This window comes from Aedes aegypti, unplaced genomic scaffold (genome assembly GCF_002204515.2).
Source record: "Aedes aegypti strain LVP_AGWG unplaced genomic scaffold, AaegL5.0 Primary Assembly AGWG_AaegL5_hic_scaff_1089_PBJ_arrow, whole genome shotgun sequence".
NCBI classification, from domain to species: Eukaryota; Metazoa; Arthropoda; class Insecta; order Diptera; family Culicidae; genus Aedes; species Aedes aegypti.
Genome location: NW_018734504.1, coordinates 66,620 through 94,445, shown reverse-complemented (window position 1 = coordinate 94,445; position 27,826 = coordinate 66,620). Strand labels below are relative to the sequence as shown.

The window sequence follows — 27,826 nt, the reverse complement described above, 5'->3', positions numbered from 1 at the left end:
AGTGCATTGATACATTTGTAATGTAGGGTTAATGCTTTATTGCTTGACAGCTCTTGCAATTTGTTGAATAAAAGCAATGTTGCATCAATGTTGTTGATATGCAGTAGAATACGTGCAATGTTATAATGCTTGTGGTTACTTGGGACGGTTCTTGAGCCCCGCTAGTGAATAATTTGAAAATGGAATCCTTCAGTATCGTTATATTTTACAACGGAGCAAAAAATACAATTACGTCGGCATGCTCTTTAAAACGCTCTCAAATCTTCAATTTTTACACAATATTTATGAAGCCTTGGAAAAATACTACAGTGGGGATTCGCTCGTTGGGGTCCGCTACATGGAATGATTCGATGGTTGGATCCGCTGGTTGGAAAATATTCCAACTAAAAAGCACTCGGATGTCAAACTGACTGACATCTGAGAAGAGACATTTCGTGACAGCAGAATCTCGGCTCACCTTGACGTACATAAATTTCGTATCGGTTTCTCCCTCCCAGCGTTTACCGATGTTGAAAGGGCCCTCTTTGAATGTTAGTCCGGGGTTTTTGTGCCGACTCTATTTTAATCGAATGACTGAATTCTACCTGAGCACCCCTAGCGAGGCACAACTCGCGCGGCGGATCGCAACGATCACAACCGCGAGTAAACAAACAACCGTTTTTAAAACCGCTGAAGTTCGGGAAAGTTTCCGTCCGTGTTCCTTGATTTTCGCATTGAAAAAGCCGGATTTTCGTCCGCGGGAGACGCTGTGCTATGTCCGAGTCCGACTCGCCGCGAAGCATCCTTGCCCGGTTGGAACAGCTCAAGCAATGGCAGCAGGAAAAGCAGCGCGTTTTGTTGCAGAATCAAATGGCCCAACGGGAACTGCTCAGCCAGGAACAGCAGAAAATGTACGCCATTCTGGGGCTGAATCACGGGGGAGGGGGAACTGATCCCTTATCGGACGGTGTAGGTGAGGAGGATTCGGAATTTGAACAAACCAACATGCAGCGACAAGTGGCAGGGGAACGGAGGCGAAGCGCTAGGGAACAACCTCCGGTTGAAAGTGACGAGGAGATTGAGAGGGAACCAGTTAAACGGAGGGCCAAGTTACCCGATTCACCTCCCAAGAAAGTCCCGACGAAGCCCTTCCTCAAGCGAGGCGAGGGGCTGAAAGCTAGGTTTAAAGTCGATCCTAATAGGTTTAAGTTGGACAATTTGCCCAAGTATAAGTATGCTAATCTCGCTAAATCTAGAGCGCAAAAAGCCAAGAAACAGAAGCAATCCGAAGAAACGACGGACAAGTCACCGCGTTCGGAGGTCTATCCGGTTAGGAAGCCCGGAACTCCGAGAGAAGAATCGCCTCCGAGGGTGGCTTTGGACATTAATAAGGTACAAAACAAGAAGCTTATTGTGCCACATGAAGAGAAACTGATTCCGGTTGATGAAAACGGTTATGACGAGGAGAGTGTGGATGAGACGGATGACGGCGAGGAGATTAGTTTACTGCCCAGTTTGGAGGCGCTGAAGTTGAAACACGTCGGACGGGAATCGCAGGACGATGGTAAGTCTATATTTTTGTATATTTTCAATGATCAATTGTATCCAAATCAGGTGTGGGTCGTTTGGCATAACGGACATTTGAAAGGCTTGTAGCAGATCTCTTTTGGCAGAGTTGGTCACTATTTACTCCAAGACCCTAAAAAGTCACTAGTTTCAATCACAGTCTCTAAAGTTTCTACAGTGATCCCTCCATGAGTCGATGTTCCATGACTCGATATCGACTCATGGAACCATACTGGAAACAAAATTTCATGGTTACTATGATGGTCCCTTCAAGCAGCTTTCCAAAGGATTGCTGTTCCATGACTCGATATTTCCATGAGTCGATGGTCCCTTCAATATCGACTCATGGAGGTTTCACTGTATTACAACAAAAATGGTCTTTGAAGTCACTGGTTTTCTTATTTTTCTTGCAATGATCCCTGGTGCAAATTTTTGAAAGCTCCAGAAAACGCTTCAGAGACTCCTACGCGATTATTCCACAGATTCTTCAGGAATCTATTCTCCGATTTCTCGACAAAAATGTTTAGGAATTATTTCTGAGAGTTGTCCAAAGATTTCTTCTGAAATAATTTCAGGCAGTCCGTTGAAAATTGCTCTACAGATTTCTAATCAATTTTAACGCGATGAAGCGAGGTGTTATTTTTGGATCGATTATCCGAACTTTCCCGTGAAGCCGTGAAAGGTGCACGGCTTTTGCCGCACAGTGCTCGGCCTGAAGAAGGAAGATGTGTTAATACTACAGTCGTGCTTATTCTGCGCGGCGTGTGAGTCGAGACGAGTCGCTCTCACTGCGAGTGACGTGAGACGACTAATGTTAATCAAATGGGAGCGAGTCGACAATTCTCGCGTAACAATTCTAAAGGGCCAATGATCAAATTGTAAACAAATCGGGTTTTGATACCATTCGATAGCATCTCCCAACACCCACAAACTATGCTAACATTGTCAACATAATCATAAAACTTACCGTTATAAACTTGATTTTCAAAACGGCCAATAACCGCTTTTTTCCAAATCATTCATTGGCCCCCGCTTGAAAAGGCCAATGATCGATTCTCGCTCCATTAAGAGGGCCTACAATCGGAAAATTTCGCAAACTGTCATTGGCCTTAGCATGGTGAGAGGCCAATGACTCTCTCTTGCTCATTCACTCAGAAACACGGATAGTCACAGAATTACTAAATTTTAATAATTTATGATTATTTTCTATCTGCCTCTCTTTCATTCTGCAGGGAATTTTATCCCTATTTGTCAATTCGCCTGGATTGAAGCATCGCTAAGCTTCAATCCAGGCGAAATGACATTTAGTGTAGAAATTCTCAGCAGAATGAAAGAGAGGCAGATAGAAAATAATCATTAATGCATAAACTTTAGTAATTCTGTAACTATTTTTATTTCTGAGTGTTCATTGAAAACCGAAAAGGCCTAGCCTTGGGCCAAGCACGCTAATAAGGGTTCATTCACATATTTCATAACGCCGAAAATAGCCATTTTTGACACCCACCCACCCCCTTGTAGCGTTATGAAATTTGTGAATAAGCCCTAAAATTATATTTTGGCCAATAAAAAAGGCTCATATGCCTTGTTGAAAATCGAAAATGGGCCAAGCATCTAAACTCATCATTTTTTCCACATTTTTGTCAGTTTTCAGAATAAAATCGATTATTAGCGTGTAGTAATAGTAAATCGTCACTCAACTATAGCAAGAATTTACATTGATTGATTTGAATACTGAGAAATACGAATAGAAAATGTGGTGAATAATATTCAAATCGAATTTTCTCAGAGTCAACGATCTGAGGATTGGCCCTTTTGAATTGTTACGCGAGAATTGTCACCTCATTCGACTCGTCTCACCTCACACGCCGCGCAGAATAAGCACAAGTGTAGTAGAGGTGAACCTGACGCTCGCACAGAAAATTGTTGAAGAACAATATTGGTGATCTAACGCAAAGCTAAAATGCATAGATGGCGCTCTTCTGGAATAATAATTAGTGCATCCTAATCGAAATTGCTAGTGATAACTTTGGAAGAAAAATCACCACTATCAGACAAGATTTTTGCAATTTAAGACAACAGGAAACCGTAAATATTTATTTCAATTTGAAAAAACATTCGCAACCTAACCTCACCTTCGATCGCGAATGGACGTCACGAAGTGGAAATAAACGGGAAGAAACTCAAGCTTCGAAAAACCATCGAGGATGGAAGTGTCGTAGTGAAGGTCCATGACCTCCCCGAAAACGTGACGAAGGAGAAGATCATGGAGTTCTTGCACGCGTTCGGTGAAGTGATCTATTTGTAATAAAAAAAACTTGAGGGTTAACGACTAATGAGCTTTATTGACTTCCTTATTGGTTGAGAGTCAGAGAACGAATAAAAAGAAAAAGTGTTGTGTCAGTTTTTCGCCGATTACTAAAATTACCAACAGCTCTCGATTCACGAGCTAACGTGGGGAGAGAGCTTCGAGTTCACCGGCGTACCGCTCGGCATATGGTCGGCCCGTATGCTACTAAACTGAAACATCGACCCGTGGATCACCATCGATGGGCAGCAGGCGTACTCACGGTAGACACAACAAGATAGGCTATTCCCACGTGTAAACAACGGTTTTCAATCAATGGACCGATGCACAAGTTCACTAATTTGACGTTTGAGCGGTGCCGTATTCACTCGTTGCCATGGTCACATAAATAACACGGCACCGCTAAAACGTCAGATAGTGAACTCGTGCATTGATCCATACATGTGTCTTCCCCAAGTAACCAGTCAGCACGATAATGCGGCACGGTAACAGCATTATATGCGCATATAGGGTAATCATTTGATGCATGTCAGTTTTATATACGCATATAATGCTATTATAATGCCAGAAAAGGCGAAATAGCGTGCCATTATAGTGCCAAGATATAACCGTGCTTCTCTGTACCACTAATGCTGATATAAGACCATGTGAGAAACGTCAGTTGTTTTCGCCAGGTTTTTGGGGCGAACATTTTATGCTTTCGCGTACGCAGCCAGAGAGCTTTCGCGTATGCGGCCAAGCAACTGGTACACGAGGTAAATAAATGAATGAATGAAAACGGAAACCTCTAATAGTATGCAAAAAATGTAATAAAATGATACAGATAGTACTTCTCCGTATCAGACATATTCGTTTTGGTAGTTTTCATCCTTTTGAGGACTTGCAATTGCCACATTTTGATCCTCGTTTTATGATGATGAAATTCCTCATTTTGCGTCTCGAACCTGCGACACCCGTATTGTTGAGTTGTTGTCCTGCTCCTTTGCTCCTACGGCCACATAAGATGAATAGTATTGGAAAGAAAAGTGACCAATTTAAACCATCACTTTTCTCCGTCATAAAACCTGCAATTGTAGTAGTGAGAAGATTTATGTTTGACTCCCTCTTACCACTATATGCAAACACAAAGCACGTGGTATATCTGTCAAAACACTGGATGGCATTTAAACATGCCCTGTATTCGAATATAAAGCCAATATAGTGCTTATTTAATGCCTGTATGCATCAGGCTTAGAAGCATTAATGATGCTGTAATAGGGTTTCTATGCAGCGGAAGTGCTGTTATAAGGTGTGTAAGCATTTGTGGTGCTATTATAATGCATGTACGCATCTATGTTGCTGATTAAGGGCTTATTATTAGTGCTTATAATTACTTGGGTCATTCCCTAGGACTTCATTCCTATCGTCAAGCATGAAGCTAACAGGATACAGAGCAAGCCTTGCTTTCTTTTGCACTCGTTCGAGTTTGTGATAGGAATGACGTCATATATTTACATCTGCTTTCACTCTCTTCTGCTCTTTTGCTCTCACACCGAGCAGGTAGGAGAGTGCTCTGCTGTTCTTCTTCTTTCTGGCGTTACGTCCCCACTGGAACAGAGCCTGCTTCTCAGCTAGTGTTCTTATGAGCACTTCCACAGTTATTAACCGAGAGCTTACTATGCCAATGTCCATTTTTGCATGCGTATATCGTGTGGCAGGTACGATGATACTTTATGCCCTGGGGAGTCGAGAAAATTTCCAACCCGAAAAGATCCTCGACCGGTGGGATTCGAACCCACGACCCTCAGCTTGGTCTTGCTGAATAGCTGCGCGTTTACCGCTACGGCTATCTGGGCTCCAGATGCTCTGCTGTTGGTCCAATCGATTTCCATAAGCCATAGTCAATTGCTCTTGCGGTGGTTCGTTCTGCCGTGTTCCTGAGTCGCTTGAGGCTAGCTGCCTGCGAAGTGGGTCAGTTTGTCTCAGTCACCATCTGAAACTGACGGAGGATGGATGTGCTCCCATAAGCACGGTCCTCCGTGCGGCGTCTTCTGGTGGCTGGACGGGTTATTTTTTTGGACGGGCTGGGAATTGAATCCATGACCTTCCGCTTATGAAGCGAAAGCGTTACCTCAAGGCTACGGACCCCCCTAGGGTAGGTGTTCTCATGCAAACACTGTAAAGAGCAGGCACACTCTGGCATATCACGTGCCTAGAATAAAAAAACTGCTGGTGCAGAAGAGCTACGCCAACGTAGCGAAGCAGAGTGGCAACCATCAGCCACCGAAAAAATCGTCCGGTGTGAAACCTCCGAGCACGAAACCGGTAGGTCCTACCGCGCCATCACTCACCTCTTCGGCTGCTTTTTCCCGAGCTGCCAAAGCCTCCGAGTCGGACCGAACATTCTGCCTTTTTGTTGGCTGTAACAGAACGGACTGAAAATTTTCAATTTGTTAGTTTCTGGCATGCCAACAGGGTCATGGCTTACTATGAATAAAATAACGTGTAGTGCCTACTCCGATAGCACAACATATCCCTTTTTAGAAGAGATCGCAACCTAGGACAGGACGTGACAGCTCAACTAAGACTGCCCCGTTGTTTTTCAGTCGATAACCTTGACAATACAAAAGCCAGTATCTATTTTAAGCAAACCTTGTGAACAAATTCAAACATCAAGGCTTATGATTTGGTTGTTTCTTGAACGCTTCTTTCATTTAGTACAGTAGAACTAGCATCTTCTATGTTGAAAATCAGGTTTATATTCAAATTCGTCGATTTATTTAGAGTAAATTGACACAATGTCCATTATATTGCTCTCAATTGAGTATTTATATTGTTTATCATTGTAGGAGCACACGCGGTAAACATATCATCAAATGGAGATAGGGTTTCGTTCTACATCGTCGTAAGAGCTACTATTCGTCGTATCAAACTGAAAATGTTCCACTACGGCGGATATTCCAACTTACCTGCAACATAGATTCATTTTCCAAATGTAATTTTGTGAAAGCTTTTATGATTCGTCCACCTGTACACCAAAAATGCAATGAAACTACTGTATTTCGATAAATATCTTCAGTTCAATTATCCACTTTACACTTTTTCACCGAAATCGCATGGACGAACACGATTTGAGAGAAATGCTTAGCGATCGACATCAGTCACACCACTTTCCAACACAAGTTTCTTGCTGCCCCCGTGGGTGACTTACTTCGCCGGGCACTTATTTTCACTATGGAAAACCTTCGTACTTCTTCACTGAAGGATCTCATTCCAATCACACGCCGTAAAACTTCACTAAATCACCAAATTTTACAAAATTCCCTCAACCTCCTCGTATAATTGAGAATGTAAACAAAGTTCTATCCGTCGTACTGAGAAAAAAAAAGCTTGTGCGCATCAATGTGTGCACACGCTCGACGTAAAAATACGGTTCCTTTGATTGTGTTGTTTTCGCTGTACTGTGAGCAAATGCCATAATTGTACGGTCAAAAGGAATTGTGTTCATATATTTGGGCTGAATTTTGATGAAGAACAATTAATTTTAAAGGAAATTAGTATATTCCAACATGCTGAAGGAATGGAGGGAGATGCCCGTAGATCTATATATTCTAGTAAAACATTTTATTATAGCGTTGATATGTTGTGTTTTAACCATTCAATACACACAGTGAGCCGTAAGTTGTGAGACGAATCTGGAAACTGATTGCGACGGAGTTGAAAACGATACGACGGACTGAGAATATGGTAAGATGCATTTTCTTTGCATTATTTCCAAAAAGAGATCAAGATTTATCAAAATGTTATTGTACAATGCTAAAGCCGTTTTGAGAAAGAATTGTTTGGCATCGGTTTGTATCAGCATCATTCACTGCAATACTGGGAAAATTGCAGTTCTCACTGATCAACACTTAATACGATGGATACTAGCACATCACCCTAGATTTAAAACAAAAAAAAATATGAAAAATTTTCAAACTTTTCATAAAAAATTAAATTTTTGAACTAGCAACACGGCCGTGCTAGCAACAAAGTGCCCTGTTGCAACCCAGCTCAACGAAGTGAAAGTAGGCCTTTGCCAAAACGACCAATGCAAAGTGGTCTTTTTTGACAGGCAATTGGTTTCGTTTTTGTACTTTGACCTGACACGTCTTGTCTTAGATCGCACCAAAGACGAAATAAAGATCTACATGTCCCTTGCAATTGCCCAAAATTTTGTGGCTGACAAGGTAATAGAGCCAAATCTAGAATGCCGTGAAAAGTGTACTGTGATCTGCCAAACTTGGGTACCTTTTGCAGTACCGTAATCCGGGGTAACATTGATCAGCGGGGTAACATTGATCGGGATGACTCATCTTGTTAAACGTTCAAATAAAGATTTATTGATGAAACATATTCATATATTTCATATATTCATAAGATAATGATAATTAAGGTTTTTGCCAAAATTGCGTTTTTTCATGCGCAAATTTGTCAACTTTTTGAAACAATGATTTCTATTATTTTCACTGACACTACCGAAAATTCATGTCTCACATGAGTTCTGCAGACGATGTGATCAAGGAAAATGCGGGTGTTACTAAAAATGGCATCACCGAAAACGATTCCGTTGTCAAATCTTTCATAAGTTTATTCAATTAGGCAACATTAACTAATTACTATTACGAATGTAGAATTTCCTGAGGAAATTGTCTACTTTTAGGCGTATTTCGCGGTTCATGGTGTTTTTAATTTTGAAATAACTCAAAAAGTAAATGACTTGTAAGAGTTTGGTCTTCATATTCGGCTTCAGGGGCCCTGATTTTAGTAAGTAACGACATTTCGAATATTAGCGAACGTTGTTTACTTGGTGATCAATGTTACCCCATATCAGCTGAATCAAAAAATCACTTAAAACATTTATTTAAACATGTTTAAATCTTTCGAAAAACAAAATGAAGTACATAATTAGGAGCAGTGGGTGCCAGTACTTGTTTTAAAAATATGAAACTTGTAACATTTGTATTGTGAAATGAAAAATTTAAGAAAAACTAAAAAAATGATCAATGTTACGCCAGATTACGGTACCAATTTACCAAATGCAGTACTAGAAGTGGTACCCAATCTGAACCCGATTGGGACGGACCTGATCGCACGGCGCAAGCCAAGCTGGAAGCCGTCGATTCCTAACCTCTCATTCAGCTGGTTCTGAAGAATTTCAGCAATGGGTGGGTATACATCCGAGTCGTCGTCCATCATTTCATCTTCGTATCCGCCACATGGAATACCAGGGCTCGGCTCGGTGTCTGAAATCACCGAGGGATAAGGAAACGGCTCATGTGATTCTTCTGGTTGTTTCTCCGGGACCACTTGGTTCGGAACTTGAAGCTGGAATTCGTCGATCAAGGTCTTCGGGATTGAAGTACCTCTTCACTACACCGTATCGTAGGGCTGGTAGCAAGTCACTTTTTAGTGACTTGGTCACTTTTTTGACCTGGTCACTTAAAAGTCACTATTTCCAACAAAAAGTAACTAAAGTCACTTTTTTTTCAGGAAAATGGTCACTAAAGTCACTTTTTTCGTGATCTGATGATAATGAAATTTAATATTCTGGGCTGGGTTAGCTTTTCAAACACAAACAGATAGAAATATATATTTGTTAGCATAAAGACAATTATAGTGTGTTTTTGGAATCAAAGCGTCAAGGTTCTTGTCTCAAGAAAAGTATGAACTCCCGGCTAACTTTCTGGAAGTATTCAAGTCAATATTTCGTAGACATTTCCAACGGAAAATGTGAAAATTTCCTGGGAAAAGTTTTGGAGAAGATTCTGGCAAAAATTAGAAAGCAACTCTGGGATGAATTTTTTGTCCGAAATATTTTACAAAATTTTGGCAAAAACCAGGACCAATATCTCATCTGAGTAATCCCCGGCTTTAGAAGAACTCCTACACGCAGCGAATTGGACTATCGAATTTCATACATTTTGCCTTATGAAAGGTGGAACGGTTATTGCAGTACGAACGCTTTATGTATCGTTTTAGCATCAACTCACATCAAGTCGTCGATAGGTGCGTGGTGTACCAGGTCCGTCCCACTCGGACTCAGATTTGGTACCACTTCTAGTACTGCATTTGGTCCCTCGGTAGTGCAAAAGGTACCCAACTTTGACAGATCGCAGTACACTTTTCACGGCATTCTAGATTACCCTGTGAGCCATAAAATTTTGGGCAACTGCAGGAGACATGGAGGTCTTTAATTTGTCTTTGTGGTGTACGCTCGGGCTTATCGATCACAAGGTTCTTGGTTCGATTCCAGGTTGCCGCGAAAACGTTTTTTGTTTTCAAATTCTGGTTTCATAAGGCAAATTTATGAATTTCAATCCGATTTCTTGTGGCGAATCTTCATAAGGGGTTCCTATGTTTATCGATAGTTCATTTGCCTGAGTGTAGACCAGCTTTCTATTTGAACATCATCAAAACTGCTCCGGAAGATAAGCCAGAGACGGCTAGGAATTATTAATTAAAAAAATCTGACTTTGTCAGAAACTTGTCCAGGACTTCAATAGCTAGTACTTATTTCGCTTGAAGTCATTTCAGAAATTACATTCGAAATCCCAAGAAACAATACATTTTCCATTGATTTACTCTTGACACTGATTTTTTACACAGCTTTGTTAAACTATTTCTATACAAAAACACGTTTCTATAATTAATTCTTGAACATTGTTGGAAGATAATAATTATTCAATAGTGAGATCAGTAGCGATTACCTATCGTCAAATCCACCTTTTCATAAATTCAGCCACAAGTATGCGATTTCCATCGGTTACTGTTTGCTTTGTAATCTAAGCATGAAAAAATAGTAATTTTCAAAGTCGTAGATTAGATAAAACGTGAGGTTACAAGTCGCCAGTGAGTGATGATTATTTTCAGTAATTCATTTATTGAAACGTTCAATTGAAATGTAGATATTTGAAGAAGGCATGTAATCATATTCTAATTCTTTATGTGGAACATTCATCTAATTGTTTATTTGGGAGAAATGGTTTCATTTTACGTTTGGTTCTGAACCTTGAATTCTGTCAGGATTTTTTCAGAATGTTTTACGATTTTCGCCACAATTTTGTCTGCAACCAAACATTTTCCCTCGATTTATTATCGTTTTGCATCTCTACTTCAAAATCTTCAATAAATTTTCACCAGAATGACCCTCATTAACAGGAATTTTGCTAAAAATTCTATCACGAGTTTTTTTTATCAGAGTTCATGTATTTGTTTTATTTTGTTATTTTTTCGACTGAAATCAGAAATAAAACATAGTAACCTATATTTAGCTAATGTTCGTCTCGTAAAAAAAAGGATACATGAAAACTAAAATGTACAATCTTTTTGATCATTTAAGCATGACAATCAAGTCTTATCTCGGACAGATAACTCTTGAGAAAGATTTGAGATTAGTGCAGTCCTCTACATTCTAAATTCGCTTAGTATGTAGATTTATTAACTCCTCTACAAGCAGCCACATTTTTTACCATAAAAACATTCAAATCGCTATAACTTTTTTGTTTCTCAATTTTTTTGTGCCATTTTTTAAAAAGTTCTCAAAAAACTCTCCTATTTTCAGATTTGTATGGATTTGAAGATATATCGATGTTCCTTGGGGGACCGACATTCCGCTTATAACATTTTTTTGGCCATCATTTTGTTTTGGTCAATTTATCAAAAAAATAAAATATTAGCTGTACAATGTTAGATAATGAGGAGTTTCTCCGCAAAAAAAAAATCATACAAATCGGTTCAGTCGTCTTAAAAAATCCTAAAATTAGAATATGGTGTGTTTTGAAGTTTTCAAGATCCTCCTTCGGCCAGAGTGGTATCACAAACAAAAATGCTCGTATCTCAAAATCGGTTGCACCAAATTGTTTAATTTCTTCAGACATCATCTACAGACTCGTATTAAATTGTTTCAAAAAATGAACAACCGAACACGAGAAAAAAATCTGTAGCCTAAAATATTACTGTGGGCTATGGCTACGCTTCGGTCCCCCAAGAAATTTGGGAATATCACTGGATCCAGACGCCCAATGAATAAAATCGACACTTATTTCAAAAATAGAAGTGTAAAAAACTTGTAAAAAAATGGTGCTCACAAAAAAAAAAATATCGCAATATGAATACTTTTTTGTTGTATGAAATTGATGGTGCTAGTAAAGGGGTAAATATACACGCAGAACGTATTTTCATTTCTAGCCATTTTTATGACTAATACTTGTTGTTTTCAAGTCACTTTTTGGTCACTATTTGGTCACTTTTTTCATCATTTTGGTCACTAAAGTCACTATTATTTTGCTGTCTGACTGCTACCAGCCCTGGTATCGTCTGTTGAATTTATCATTCTGCTTCTCGTTGATCCGGGTTGGACTCGGAGAGCATGGCTTCTACAGGCCCAATGTTGTTCGCATCGATCGGCCTAGAAATAGATGTGAATGTGTCTTACCATCAGAAGTACGAGTTTCTTCAACCCTCTTTTAAGTGTGTCGACGAAACGTTCAACTTGTCCGTTCGACTGTGGGTGGTACGGTGCTGTCGTCAGATGCTGGATACCATCTTCTTCGCAGAATTGTTGGAAGCGGTCGCTAACGAACTGAGTTCCATTCTCTGACACTAGAGTGCGGGTTGCCATACTTTGCGAATGTTTCTTGCAGAATCTCCAACGTCGCTGTAGTCGCGTGGACTGAAACACTTCCGGAAACTTGGCTTGAAGCTTCTGCATAACTATGCAACGCAACTCGTTCGAGTTTTGCTGGACGGAGTTGACTAGCGAGCTGAATGGAACCGACCAGAGATCGAATTGATCGATTGCTTCGATTCCGAGAACGTTGAGATCCGGATTGCTCGTGTCGACCGGCCTGCTTTTGTCACTTCTTGGATGGTGACTTCGGCGAACTTACCTACGATGCCGATGGTGTTGACATTAGACTTGTCCCCACAACCTTTCTCGACCATCTGCGTGTCTTGCTTGAGTTTGATGATGCTGTTGCACTCCTCAACCAGGTTTTCAAGCTTCAAGGAGGCACCGTCGGCGGGCGACGCGTTTTCTTCAGCTTACAACTTCCCGATGAGCCTGCTCCGGATGTTTGAATCGGGCGGTGCCTGAAGATTGCATACTATCGGAATTGAAACACATCTTGTTAGGTTGAGTAACGATAGTGGAATGAATATTTTATTTTACTTCTAATTCTCATGGCATACTACAATTAGTCTTCCTAAATATGGATTACTTCGATCCCAATACATACAAACATGAGCGTCTTGAATTGGTCGATGGATAGCTTTTCGATCTGGAACACTTCACAGTGCTTGTTCACCGACGTGACTAAAATAGCTCAAAACGACTATTGTATTTGCAACTGTTAATTTAGATAATTAAGCTCAGGGTCGATTATTGTATAGAACTTTTTAGAGAAGTATAAGTAAAGCGTGCACGTGAAGTAATGACCTTCCATCTCATCTTCAAGTGCTCACCACAAGCCAGGGATTGGGTGCGACTCAATTCTCTTTCGGTGCTACACGCGCTGCTGCGAGATAGCACTCTAAGTTCGAAGGAGACGTGCACGAGTTATTTTTTCTGGACTCCACCCCACAGTGGTTCGATCTAGAACAAATGTCGAACAAAACCTCAAACTCTCTTTAAAATAGCTGAAATCATATATTTGACATATTTTATACCATAATAGTTCAATATGGACTTTTTTTCGATTTTTTCTTGTTTTGGACTGATAATTAGAATATTCAGGTTTGGACGATACATTTTCAACTTTTCCAATCTTCCATACAAAATGGTCAACTTAGGCAGGCTGGTTCGCAGTTATTTATTGACGGATTGAAATGAAATTTTCACAGCATGCCAGGCTTTACTTGAATTTCAACATATATTTTTGAGTAATTTTTCCATGCACAACTCCAATAGTAAAAACAACTAGACTAAAGCGCAAATTTTGACAAAAATATTTATTCATCCAAAGCTCTACACAAAAACCATCATAAGTAAATATGTTCATCTCGTCTTAACAACCACCTTATTTATTAAATGCGCCAATTTTTCAAATTTGTAAAAAAAAAACTACGATGAACTCGTGATTGGAAAAACCACTCAAAAATATATGTTGAAATTCATGTGACGTCTGAAAAAAAAATGTGAAAATTTCATGCACAACATTTCCATAAATATCTCAGATCTAATTCTGCCTTTATGCAAGTATCATCCATTTAATCAGTTTCAGCATGATTGCCATGTCTTCAGTCTGTCATGCTTCAGTCTGTTATCATAACTGTTTTAACAGCTAAAGCAAGTCCACGTAGGGAATGATTATTCCAATTTGTTTCATTTTATCTTGAGGCTGCATGTCGAAGGAAATAGTTTCGTTCAACCATCTTAATAAGCCGAGATAATTTGTGTTATTTTATTTAGTGACAGCTTAAATTTAAATTGAAGGTAGTTCAATTTCCTAATAATATCAAATAAAGGTATAGACAATATTTAATTAAGGTATAACACCAATATATTGCATACATAGGGGCCCAGAGAGTCCTAGCGGTAAACGTGCAGCTATTCAGCTAGACAAACCTGAGAATCGTGGGTTCGAATCCCACCAGTAGAGGGTCTTTTGGTAAAGTAAATTTTCTCGACTTGGCAGAGCATAAACGTGCCTATTCTGTGCGGCGTGTCAGGTGACACGAGTCGAATGAGGTGACAATTATCGACTCGCTCCCATTTGATTAACATTAGTCGTCTCACGTCACTCGCGGTGAGAGCGACTCGTCTCGACTCACACGCTGCGCAGAATAAGCACGAAAGTATCATCGTACCTGCCAGACAATATACACATGCAAAAATGGTCAATCGGCAAAGAAAGTCCTTAGTTAATAACTGCGGAAGTGGTCATAATAACACCTGCCTGCTTAAAAGCAGGCTTTGTCCCAGTTGGGACGTAACGCCAGAGATAAAAAGAAGAAGAAGAAGATTGGAGCGAGTTTTTCGTTTCTTCTCGGGACGGGATGCAATTCATGGCTACTGCGATTGCAATGCACATACTAACGTATTACAAGATTATTATTATTTAATTAGAATTGCACTCCGTACTCCTTCGAATGCGTTGAAAGTGGTGTATCGCAAGTTTTCGCAAAATAATTTGTACCCTACTTGAAAGCTCTTGTTTTTAGCTTTCGAATGAACATATTCTCATCGCGGGCATTCGCGGGCTACTAATGTCTCAGGGTACTTTTATAAAAAATAATATGTTTTTTGAACATTTTTAACTTTAATTCACTTTGTATGAATATAATGAAATTTTTTATTCAACTTAGGTATGCTATATGTATATACAAACAACTTCTCTGAAGACACCATTGCGGCTTGAGCTGTCTTTAATTTCATGAATAGCTTGTGAAAAGTGGATCGTAAATATTAATTTTCTTGAAAAATCATGTCCACGGTCCACTCAAGGAGCTGTAAAAAATTCAAACTCCAATGAATCTGCTTCAAACTTTGGATTTGAACAACAGAAGTGTTGAGGAAGTCAGGAAAAATATTACTGTTCGGATAAAATACCTTTGATTTTTGAGGTTTTGGCCGCCCTCGGACCATTGTGCACCCTGCCAGTGCTGATTCGTAATGTGCTTTGGGCTGTGTGGTATCGAGTTGTCTCATTTTCACTATTTGCGTTTCATACACGCGTAAACAAATTCACTTGAATTCATTTCATTAATATGTGACTGTTAAAACTCTTAAACACGATGAACATAATTCATCACCACCTTATGTTTCTGACTTTATCAAAATATGAGCTCATTTGGATAAAAACTGAGACTGCACAAGCCCTTCAAAGTTTATATGGGAATTACTATGAGAAAAGCAATCAATTCATTCAATCGGTCATAGTTATAGTATTTTTCCATGTGTTCTTGGTGATTAGAGCTACGTTGATACTGTGAGATACATTCATCAGCTACAACTTTGCCGAGGACCGTTTTCAAATCGGACGCCTCAGTAATTAGTTATTGATTTATATCCAGTCACAAATTCTTCAGCAGTGCTCATTTAACTTCTGAACAGGCAACATTGCTGCACCTGGCGTGAAAGATAGCAGGCACAAATCATGGCTACTATGTTTCACTGCATACATTCAGTGATGCCTGCACAACAGCCCAATAATCATAGCCAAAGTTTTACAACTCATTCAAAAATCAATAACTAATTACTGGGGCGACCGATTTAGAAACGGTCTTCGGCAAAGTAGTAGCTGATTATTGTATCTCACAGTATCAACGTAGCTCTAATCCCCAAGAGCACATGGGCAAACACTATATAACCGATTGAATGAATTGCTTGCTTTTCCCATAGTATTTCCCATATAAACTTTAAAGGGCTTGTGCAGTCTCAGTTTTCATCCATATTGTTGCGGTATGGTGAAACGAAGTAACCTACGAAAGCTGTCGCTATGCATAGCAACCCACTTGCTTAGTAGTGACCCCTAGTTGTTTAGTGTGTATAAACTGTTAATAAATTTTCATTAGTTCTTCTGAGCACAACCAGTACACACGCGTTTCCATTTACTCTCAAGTGGTTATGGGCCCAGTACAGGCTAGAATTTGAACAAATTCGACGACCGCAATTCGTGCTAGTTCCTGAGATGATTCCGAGGGATAATTCAAATTCAACTTCTCAAAGCGGAGGAATGACTGGCGGAAACTCGAAACAGATAGCTGGAGGTGATGGTTCAACTGCAAGTGGAAGCGGTGTGCGGTCAACAGCAACTGTTCGGACTTTCGGAAGCGCAGTATCCCTACCGGTAATGGAGAAATTGAAGGGAAGGCAGAATTATGCATCGTGGGCTTTTTCAATGAAAATGGCACTTATACGCGAAGGTACGTGGCGTGCAGTCAAACCGTTGGAGAATGTAGCAGTGGATCCGGATATGAGCGATCGAGCACTTGCGGCCATTTGTTTGAGCTTGGAGAAACACAACTTTAGTTTGGTCAAGAACGCTGATACCGCTAAACAGGCATGGGACAAACTGCAACAGGCATTCCAGGACGATGGACTAATCCGGCGGTTCGGTCTTCTGGACAAATTGACGACTATCAAGTTGGAAGATTGCGAATCTGTTGAAGACTACGTGGACCAGTTGGTGACTACAGCAAATGATTTGAGCGAGATCGGTTTTGAAGTCAATGATCAATGGCTGGCTTCATTACTGCTGAAAGGTTTACCTGAATATTACAATCCGATGATAATGGGTCTTCAAGCTTCAGGAATTCAATTGACTGCGGATGTAGTAAAGACGAAGATAATCCAAGATGTTAAATGGCATTTGAAGAGTTCCAGCAGTGAAGGTGCACTCTATTCAAAACAGAAGTTAAAGCGAACGAAGGGTGGTGCAGAAAAGAAAAATGGTACCTGTTTTACTTGTAAGAAACCTGGGCATTACGCAGCAAACTGTCCCCAGAAGCAAAGCTCAAGTTTTTCAAAACCGAAAGGTAAGGCATTGTGTGCTATGTTAGCTACAGGAAAAGGAAGAGAAGAAGAATGGTTTTTCGATTCCGGCGCAACATCACACATGACGCGGACGGTAGAAGGTTTTATCAAGCATACTGACTGGGTACATTCGATCGACACTGCCAGTAGTCAAAGCATCAAATCCGTTGCAAGAGGTACAGTGAATCTGGAGTTAGAAGAAGGACCAATACAGGTGAAGGACGTTTGGATGGTTCCAGATCTGACGACAAACCTGTTGTCTATTAGTAAAATATGTGCTAAAAACATGACAGTCCTGTTCAAGTTTGACGGATGTGAAGTTCGAGACGAAGTTGGCGATATCGTTGTTACCGGTACTCAAGAGAATGGGATGTACAAGCTGAATACGAAGAAATCGGAAAAAGCGTTTCTGATGCACAATTCAAGCTTGTGGCACCACAGACTAGGACATCTGAATCAGCAATACATGAGCAAACTTACAACGATGGTCGACGGGATGCCGCAACAATTTGGCGTCACAGCGGATTGTGTGGCATGCGTTCAGGGTAAGCACACTCGAAGTTCTTTTCATTGTAGTTCCTCGCGTGCTCAAAACCCGTTGGATCTGGTTCACTCTGATGTCTGCGGACCGGTAGAAGTTTCGTTGATTGGTGGAAGCCGTTACTTCGTGTCCTTTGTGGACGATGCCAGTCGCAAGGTTTTCGTGTATTTCATCGAGTCCAAGAGTCAAGTAAAAGAAGTGTACGAGAAATTCAAGGCACTAGTTGAACGACAAACGGGACGAAAATTGAAGATACTACGGACGGATAACGGTACAGAGTATATCAACTCCACGATGAAGAAAAGCTTCGAACGCGATGGGGTGATTCACCAAACCACGTGTCCTTACACACCTGAACAAAACGGGACTGCGGAGAGGATGAATAGAACACTTGTAGAGAAGGCGAGGTCAATGTTGAATGATGTCGGACTCCCCAAGAAATTTTGGGCGGAGGCCGTATCCACGGCAGCATATTTGGTGAACAGATCTCCAACTCGATCACTAGAAACAACGCCAGAAGAGGCGTGGTGTCAGAAGAAACCCGACCTGAAGCACTTACGAATATTTGGATCTCAAGTAATGGTTCATTGTCCGAAGCAAAAACGGCAGAAGTTCGATTCAAAATCGGTCAAGGGCGTATTCGTTGGATACGCTGAGAATTCCAAAGGCTTCCGGGTATACGATCAAGAGAGGGACGAGGTGATAATAAGTCGAGATGTCGTGTTCATTAATGAGGAGCAGAAGTTTCAGCCGAAGGATGTAGGAGAACAGTATCAAGATCAACCGGTGGAGTTCATCGAATTGTTTGACTGGTCAGAAACAAATGCTCATCCAGAAAATGAAGGCTTAAATGTTCAACAACCTGCACGTAATCAAGAAATGTCTTCTTCCGTGGAAATTGCCGAGGCCAGCACTGCGCTCCCACCGCAATCTGGTAGATCCGCTGATGAGCAGCAAGGATTTAGGCGCAGCGGTCGGGAGCGCCAGCTCCCAGGCAAGTATTCCGATTTCATGTGTTTTAGTACAATCACTGGCCCAGATGATTTTACAGACCCAACCCCGATGGCTTCCGAGATGGCAGATGATCCAAGCAACTACACCGAAGCAATTGAGCGATCCGATCGAGAAAGGTGTATAACTGCCATGCGAGAGGAGATTCAAGCGTTGACTGAAAACGAAACCTGGGAGTTGACTGATTTACCGAATGGACGAAAGGCAATTAAGAACAAATGGATATACAAAACGAAACGTGGATCAGATGGAACAGTGGAGCGGTTTAAGGCCAGGCTCGTCGTGAAAGGGTGTTCCCAGCGTTACGGAGTCGATTTCGATGAGGTTTACTCCCCTGTCGTACGTTACTTGACAATTCGTTATCTGATGTCTTTGGCGGCTCAACACAACCTAGATATAGAACAAATGGATGCAGTAACCGCTTTTCTGCAAGGAAAATTGGCCGATGAAGTCATTTTCATGGAACAGCCTGAAGGTTTTGTTCAAAATCCAAAGAAGGTATGCCGAATCGATGACATTTGTAACAATTTATGTGGACGATTTCCTTTTGTTCACCAACGACTCGGAAATGAAGAAGAAGCTGAAGATTTTTCTCCACAGCCGCTTCAAAATGAAAGATCTTGGAGAAGCAAAGTTTTGCATAGGGCTGAAAATCACACGTGATAGAGTGAATGGCAAGATTTGGTTGGACCAACAGCAGTACGTTAAGGATGTTCTCGAACGGTTCAACATGGCGAACTGTAGCCCCGTTTCTACTCCAGTTGATCCCGGCGCGAAACTCAACAAATCGATGTGTCCGTCCGAACCAAAAGAAGTGCAGAGCATGCAGGCCATCCCATACAAAGAGGCAGTCGGGTCATTGATGTTCATCGCTCAAGCAACACGACCAGATATTTCTTTCGCTGTTAACATGGTGAGTAAGTTTAGCAGTAACCCTGGTCGTAGGCATTGGGAGGCAGTAAAACGAATCATGATAATCGTTTGGAATACTCGGTGACTGGCAATCCACATTTTACTGGCTATACGGATGCGGATTGGGGAGGAGATGAAGATCGAAAGTCTACCACTGGTTATGTTTTTAGCAAGATGGGAGGAGCGATCTCGTGGAACTGCAAACGACAAGATGTAGTGGCATTCTCAACTTGTGAAGCCGAATATATTGCTTTATCAAGGACTACACAAGAAGCTCTCTGGTGGCAGCAGATGTTGCAGCAAATTAATGGAGATCTGCAAGTACCAATTCTATGCGACAATCAATCGGCCATATGCGTTGCAAGAAATCAAGGTTATAATCCCCGTACAAAACACATCTCAATTCGGTATCATTTCGTTCGTGAAGCTCTGGATCGTGGCGACATTACTTTGGACTATGTTTCTACAAAGCAGCAGCCAGCGGACGGATTTACCAAGCCACTAACCAGGCAGAATCATGAGGCATTCAAGAAACTGCTCGGTATCGTAGGTTAAGGAGGAGTGTTGCGGTATGGTGAAACGAAGTAACCTACGAAAGCTGTCGCTATGCATAGCAACCCACTTGCTTAGTAGCGACCCCTAGTTGTTTAGTGTGTATAAACTGTTAATAAATTTTCATTAGTTCTTCTGAGCACAACCAGTACACACGCGTTTCCATTTACTCTCAAGTCATATGAGCTCAAATTTTGGGAGGACAATCAGAATTTGATCTAGAATCGGATGAGCGGTGTGGAGAAAATCGATTTTTTGAACCACTCTAGTAGAGATTGCGCTTTGCTTTGTCTCGCACAAAAACAAATTGTCTCCTGCACCTTGCTTTGAGTTTACTCGCAAAGAATGAAAGACGCACTATTAATTTCTGAGTGGCACGCATGTTTTTGGCACAGCCCAGAGTTTTCAGACATTCCCTGCCACAAGCACGACGCCTTCATTCTGGCACTTTAGAACGTCCATGCTGTAACTTGTTCACACAAGAATTCTGCCTCGACGGAGTTGGCAGAACGCGCCCATACCCCTTTCTGAACCGAAGAACAGGGTGAATTCTTGAATGTATTTAAAACGAAATTCGGAAAAAAAAAATCATTGAAAAACACATTTAGTATTATGAGTAGTAATACTTGAGGGACCCAAATGTAAAGGGGTATAAGTGACATTTTGGTAAATTTTGAGTTGATTATAAGGAAGAAATCTACTGTTTCCAAGCTTTTCAACGGTATTTTTCCGTCAAACAGAAAAAAAAACATTACTCGTAGAAAAATGGTCTGTTTTTCTGACTCCCATTTTCATACAAATTAATGGAAAAATGCTGAAAGAACTGCAAAGTCTATTTTCTCAAAAGTAGGTTTTTATCACTTACACCATTTTGCTTCTAACTTTACTTGTCATAATAACGTCCCAAAAACAGACAGATATGATCTCAAAAAGAAAGACGAAGAAATATATGGTCATATTTGATGAAAAACCAACCTTTTATCGTTTGGTTTAAATAAGTTTTTATTTCGTTTTCGTGGTAGGCCTGTTTGATACCTTCTTGGTCTCCTTTTGTATCATGTTGGTCTCTTTTTCAGTCCTGAGGACCCTAAAGTTCCTATTTTTAATACACTCAGTCGGTCCCAGCCATGCATTATGCTAAATGACCCTTACTTTTCACATTGTTCGATATTATGTTATTATTCCAAACGTCCTTTCTACCAAATAGTCCGTTTCAATTCATATCCTACGTTTATTATCCAGCACCACACGCTCAGCCGTTAGTCCGACCGAACGTTCCGTGGAAGCAGCAGCTACAGAACGACCCAATGCTCCTGCGGCAGTTGAAAGAACTAAAGGACCTCAATCTCTTCGAATTGCTCGAGCAGCGACTGGCTTCCGGCAATTCGAGTATCAATTCCGACGCCAGTACCCTGTTGAAGTTGCTGGCTGATAATACCATGGACCTGTCTGGACTGTTGGGCCTTTCGGATTCTACTATAGCTCCTCCGGTCGCTTCCAATCCACCGGCAGAACCCTTGGTGCAACCGGAAGAAGTGACTGCGTGTCTGACAATCCATCCCATTCCGGATCCCAAGAGACACTTCCTCAAGGACAGCGATCTGTCGAGTAGTTCAAGCTCTACTGATAGCGATTCTGAGGATGAGGAGACTGTGCACGTGCACTTTGCAGACGAGCAAGAAGTGCAGGAAACAGAGGAAATTGAAACCGATGTCGAGTCTCACCTAGAAACCGTGAATTACAGTCGAATGTCCACTCCGAAGGATAAATCGAACCGTGCTTCGGTGGAAGCGGAAGATCGACGACTAGAACAGACGGAAAAGGTGGACGAGGAACAGAAACGAATCAGAGAGGACATTCTGGAGAAGAGCGAACTGCTCAAGCAACGACTGGCTGAGCTGGAGACAGAAATCGAGAGTTTCCGCAAGGAGAATGCCGAGCTGATGCGTATGAAACAGGAACATGAGCTGGAGAAAATCAAGCTTGAACAAGATCGGGAAGAAATGATGGAGAAGCTGAATGACGAGCGCATCAAGATGGAGGTTTACTTCCATGACGAACGCATCAAGATTGACGAAGAAAGGCAGAAGGCGTTGAAGGAAGCCATGAAGCCGACGAAGAAAGAGAAAGAGGAGATCCTGAGACTGAAGGAACAGATAGCCGAAATGCAGAAGGAATCGAAAGCTAAGGAGGCGAAGCATGCGTCCTCCTTGTCACGTTTTCGTTCGCAAATAAAAAACCTGGAGAAGGATCTAAAAGAAACCCAGCTGGAACTGGAGGTAATCAAGAAAGACAACAAGAAACTGGAAACGGAGAATGCTCGTCTCAAGCGACAGAACAACAATCGCATGCTGCTGGAAATCAACAAGAATCTGGCGAAGCTGGCAGGTCCTCCGGCGGAACCTTCGGGAGAACCACGACGCAACTCATCGCCGGAAAAGCCGCGAAAATACACCGGCATTGTCAAGATGAAACCCATCGAGGTGGTGGAAAAGAATGTCGTTGGTAAGGTGGCGAAAGCGAAGGTGATAAGCCATCCAAGGCGGAGCACAGATAGTAGGAAATCGAAAGTCTCGAGTAGTGACGATGACTCCGAGTCGGATGATTCTTCAAGTGTGAGTGAAGGAGACTCCAGTGGTGACAAAGGGGACCGAACAAGGTCATCCTATTTTCGTGGCAAGGCGAAGAAGGAACTGTTTCAAACAGAACCCCAAATGGATCAGAGTCAATCGGAGGCATCAGCGGATAGAAGCCCAAAAACGGCTGAATTGATCAACAGCCTAAAGCGTGAAGTAGTCAACGAGGATGGAAGCCGAGATATTTGGTATCCGAACGGGAACCTGAAGAAAATTTCACCGGACGGATTGGTGATACGGATGCTGTACTTCAACAAGGACATCAAGGAGACCAATATGAGCGAGGGAACGACCAAGTACTACTACTTCGAAACAAACACCTGGCACACGACCTACCTGGACGGTTTGGAGATTCTGGAGTTTCCTGAGTAAGACCTTAATTCTCATGGATTCGATTGGATCATTCTAACAACCCAATCTTTTCAGCGGCCAGACAGAGCACCGCTTCAAGGACGGCTCGACCGAGGTGCACTTCCCGAACGGGTCGATCCGCACGACGAACCCGAACAGCGTGGACATTGCCGAGGAGTGGAAGTACCCGGACGGGTCCACGGTGATCATCAAGATGAACGACGACAAGGTGATCAACCTGCCCAACGGGCAGGTGGAGATCCACACGAAAGCGCACAAACGGCGGATCTATCCGGACGGGACGGTCAAGTATCTGTATCCGGACGGGAGCCAGGAGAGCCGTTATTCGAATGGACGCGTCCGGCTGAAGGACAAAGACGGGAAGCTCATTTCCGACACGGGTGGCCCGAGGTGATCGGCGGATTAGTGCAAGTAAGTGGCAAGATCTTTGTTGTAGGTTGTAATAAATTTTTATTTTTTACTATATTACTTCGGTCGCTCATGGTTGGTTTGTAGAATTTGTCAGAAAGAATAATGACTGGTTCTAGCAAGCTCTTTTGGACCATTTTCATAATTCAAATGCGTTTGTCCTCTTCCACTGCATTCAACCAACGTATTCGTGGCCTTCCGCGAAGTGACCTCTACTCAGTTCTCAGCTGATAATTTTGTTTCGCGATTGTTTCTTCCGGCATCCGCATTAAATAACCAACCCAATGTAGTCTGGCCGCTCAATAATATTCACCAAAATACCGCAATTTCTTCAAATTCAGGGTTGCTGAATCCATTGGCGTTTTCATAAATATCATAGCACGTAAAGTTTTTGAGATATTGGCTGTTGAAAATGCAGATATTGTCGATTTCAGCCAACTCCTATGCTATTTATTTGCTAAATTTACCAAATAATTCAAACTTCATGCGTCTTACTTTGCATGATTGGTGGATTAGATCACTAATATTGTGTTGTATGACAATTTAAATTTCATGTAAACATTAATGTTAATCAGTTTTTAGCTCACCATTTACTAGAGCCACATAATATGGTTCTTGAGACACGCAAACTCATTTTGTTTGTTAGGTACACTGTATCATATTGTTCTGAGTTTGAATAGGGATTACTTAGATGAAATATTGCGGAAAAAAATAAATGAATGTATAGAGAAATCCTTGACGAATACTTCAAAAATTAATGAAGATTTGTGGTAACGACCTTGGGACTCTGAATCGAAATGACACGCGCGCTGCGATGCTAAACGAACTATCTTCGTTCAACGTGTTAGATCGACTGATCGAATGCATCACTAGGCATTCGGAAGGATGTCGGTCGGGCCACCATAAAGTACGCGAGAAACGAGTGTTAATGGAGGCGCTACCACATCCTTTTTTCTCTAAAAAAAGAATATAGTTCACTAGAATTTCTTCTGAGTTATTGTGAAACAAATTGGTTAAACATCAACGCTTCCTTTCACGAGTTAATGTTGCCCTGATTTCAAACTACTTCAAACTATCAGTAACGGTAACAAATAGGAATACAATTTACAGCATATGTTACTTATTTTTACATGATCCCACTATTGATTCCTCCTTTATTTTTCCATTGCAAGCTGCTCGTTTGGTTGGCATTTAACAACATATCCTGTCTTTTCGATAACTCCGAGTTTCTCATTTTTCTATTTTCTTCCTATAGTAGTAGCTTTATTTTATCTTTTGCAACACTGAACTATGTTATTCTAATGTAATGTAACTAATGTAACTGAACTATATTATTCTAATCTAATATGTAATTCAAATATGGGCTACATCATTAATTTATAACAGTTTATGATGCCTCAGCGTTGACATTTCTAAATTTTCATTTAAATGCTGACATAGCTTATTGGACTCAATATTGATTTTTTTTTGTATCGAATGTCACGGAAAAGTACTCAATAAATTTCTACTGCAGTAAAGTTTTTTTTTGCCAATAATCCAACGTTATTCAAGTTGTGATTCTTTAAAGATTTTAGATTTTCAACTTTTTTCATCGATGAATGACATCAAAGTGCTCACTTATTAAAATCACCTCTACCTATATACTATTTTCGTCTCATGGAACTAGACATATGTAAACATCAGTAAACATTGGTACGAGTAGCTCAATTCTAATTGGACTAAATTTATACGCTCATTTGTCTTATCAAACATCGTAATAAGAGACCTAAGGGTCAAACTATTGAAAAACAATCAACTAACTATTGAAAAACATTCAAATTTTTTGATTGTGGTTTTGAATAATGTAGCTTATTTGTAACAACTTTTGTTCAAGTACTTTTTTTAGAAACGCCATTTTGATAGTTAAATTGTCGAACAAAGCTGTGGGAAAGAAAGGGCTAAGAATCCTACCTTCTAGGCAATCGACTGACCTCTGTTGTTTTGGTTCTTGCTTATCATTCCATAAGCTACTTGATATCACCATCATCTCTTTCGTGAGAAAAACTAGGGTCTCAGTTTTCTGATTTGTAACGGCAGAGATCTCTTTGAAATGGGGGTGTTAAGTACAAACATTATTAGTTTAATATTTGGCTCCTTCTGAGCATCCCTAGACGGTAGCATAATTTCTCCCAACCAAATTCACTCTCTCGAAAAGCTTAACGCTATCAGTTGTGGTGCGTATATACGCCTAGGTAATAATAAATTTTTTGGTTTTGTTGCTATCGCTCTGTTCGCCATATGATCAGTACGCAATAAAGATCGATCACGAACGGTCGCCGGTTTTTCTCTAGCTCGCCGAATTAATTACGTATTTCTATACGCCGGTCCTAGAAGAATAAAGTGCACAGTAGTAACTGTTGAATAAATATTTACCTGTTTTCCCTTTACATCGATTGTGTTCTGTGTGACCTGAAAAGAAGATAGATACCTCGTGAACTTACCTGATCCTTGGTGAACCTAGAAGAGAAGAAAATACTTACCAGAATGCTACAAACGTACGAAGAAATTAGTGCATAACTCTTTGAAAACCAACCGTCAAGTGTATAGCGTCAAGAAATTAAACGGAATAGAAAAGAAAGGAATTCATTTGGCGCATAAAGTGAGCTAAGTGTCCAAAAGCAGTTAAGGGTCCGAACAATGGTGCCGTGACCAGGATTTGTGCCGCGGGAAGTGATTTTGGACACCATCTTGCCGCCATCGTTTGTGCGCCAAGTCTCGGTAGCGTTGGACTATTGTAGTTCCGTGAGTGACCTCGCTTTGTTGGACGGCTTCTATCTACGGTCATCGACTCTACGAAGAGGTCAGGAACCTTAACGATATTCGCTTCGGCTGTGTTATTACGTAAGCGCTGTGATAATTAGAAAACCATCGGAGTGCGATATTGCCGTAGAGTGAGCGAAGTCTGTGCTATACGTTTCATGTGGGAATAGACTCACGCGGTGTGTTTTTTTTCGTTTCGTTGTTGCCTGCGGTTGATGAGGGTGCGGATTGGTCGTGCCTAAATCTGTACGCCTTGATATTTCAAACCAATTGAAGATACGACGACCGGACAGAACCAAAGCGGTGGTTCTGGTGGATCAGTATAAGCGGATGCTGGTAACCGGGGGCGCGTATTCTATATACGGTTGCAATACAAGGCCTGTACTGCCAGGCTCACACGGTGAGTACTTGGCTGAAGCGCTTTTTCAACGGATCAAATTGCAACCAATTTTTTGATTCTCGGTCCTGCGCTGCTACCGATGTACGAGTTTTGACGATTAATTGCTGCATACTGGTGACCTGTTCGCTGTGGATAGTAGACTTGGCTGACATTCTACGAACCTTTAGAAGGTTCCTATTGGTTCCTGTTGGCAGAAAGATAAATACAAGGCCTAATTCATTAGGCTCTCAGGAATCCTACGGCTTTGGAGAATCGTTGGATAGCTCGCTGGTGACGTCATCGCTGCGCGTCGCATTGGTGACAGGTTGAGAGGCACATTTCGGACGATTGCTGTTAGTTTCCAGTTGGCTGATAAATAAATACAAGGCCTATTTTAATAGGCTCTCAGGTGAGCCTCATTCCAATCCATTTATTGCTTTCTTTGTGGTGCTGTGCTTCGTAATTCTTCACAGTTGATTGCCAACGTCGACTGCTATACCATGGTGAAGAAACTGAAGCCGAAACTACACGTTCGGGAGAATATCATAGACTTTCTTCAACGGACAGCCCGGTTTCTGAAGAACTACGACCCAGCCACCCACGATCTCCAAGTACAAGCGCGCATTGAAAAGCTGGACGAGAAATGGGACGAATTCGAGGATATCCAGACGCAGATAGAGGAGATGGAGGAACACGAGGAGAAAGCGGACGATCACAAGAAAATCAGGGCCGACTTCGAGGAGTTGTACTTCCAGGTAAGGGCAGGGTTGAAATCGAAGTTGCCACCTACCACCCCATCCTTCTCCTCCACCTCCGCTACTCCACCTGTGGGGGCAGGTGCAAGCGTACAATTGCCAAAGATAAATTTGCC

The 27,826-nt window shown here is 41.3% G+C and overlaps 1 protein-coding gene across 1 annotated transcript; it reads left to right on the top strand.

Annotated features, from left to right (window-relative positions):
• Nucleotides 1-93: 93 nt before the first annotated feature.
• Nucleotides 94-23,799, top strand: LOC110680234. Its single transcript, XM_021856049.1, has 3 exons — nucleotides 94-1,543; nucleotides 21,604-23,365; nucleotides 23,424-23,799. The coding sequence occupies exons 1-3, from the start codon at nucleotides 754-756 to the stop codon at nucleotides 23,761-23,763; spliced, it is 2,892 nt and encodes a 963-aa protein (XP_021711741.1). The 5' UTR covers nucleotides 94-753; the 3' UTR covers nucleotides 23,764-23,799.
• The last annotated feature ends 4,027 nt before the right edge of the window (nucleotides 23,800-27,826 follow it).

Excerpts from the sequence above, each read along its gene's own strand:
- LOC110680234 (XM_021856049.1), top strand. The coding sequence starts at position 754 with ATGTCCGAGTCCGACTCGCCGCGAAGCATCCTTGCCCGGTTGGAACAG. Across the intron at positions 1,544-21,603 it reads ACGGGAATCGCAGGACGATG|CACCACACGCTCAGCCGTTA; the intron begins GTAAGTCTATAT and ends TTTATTATCCAG. Across the intron at positions 23,366-23,423 it reads GAGATTCTGGAGTTTCCTGA|CGGCCAGACAGAGCACCGCT; the intron begins GTAAGACCTTAA and ends CAATCTTTTCAG.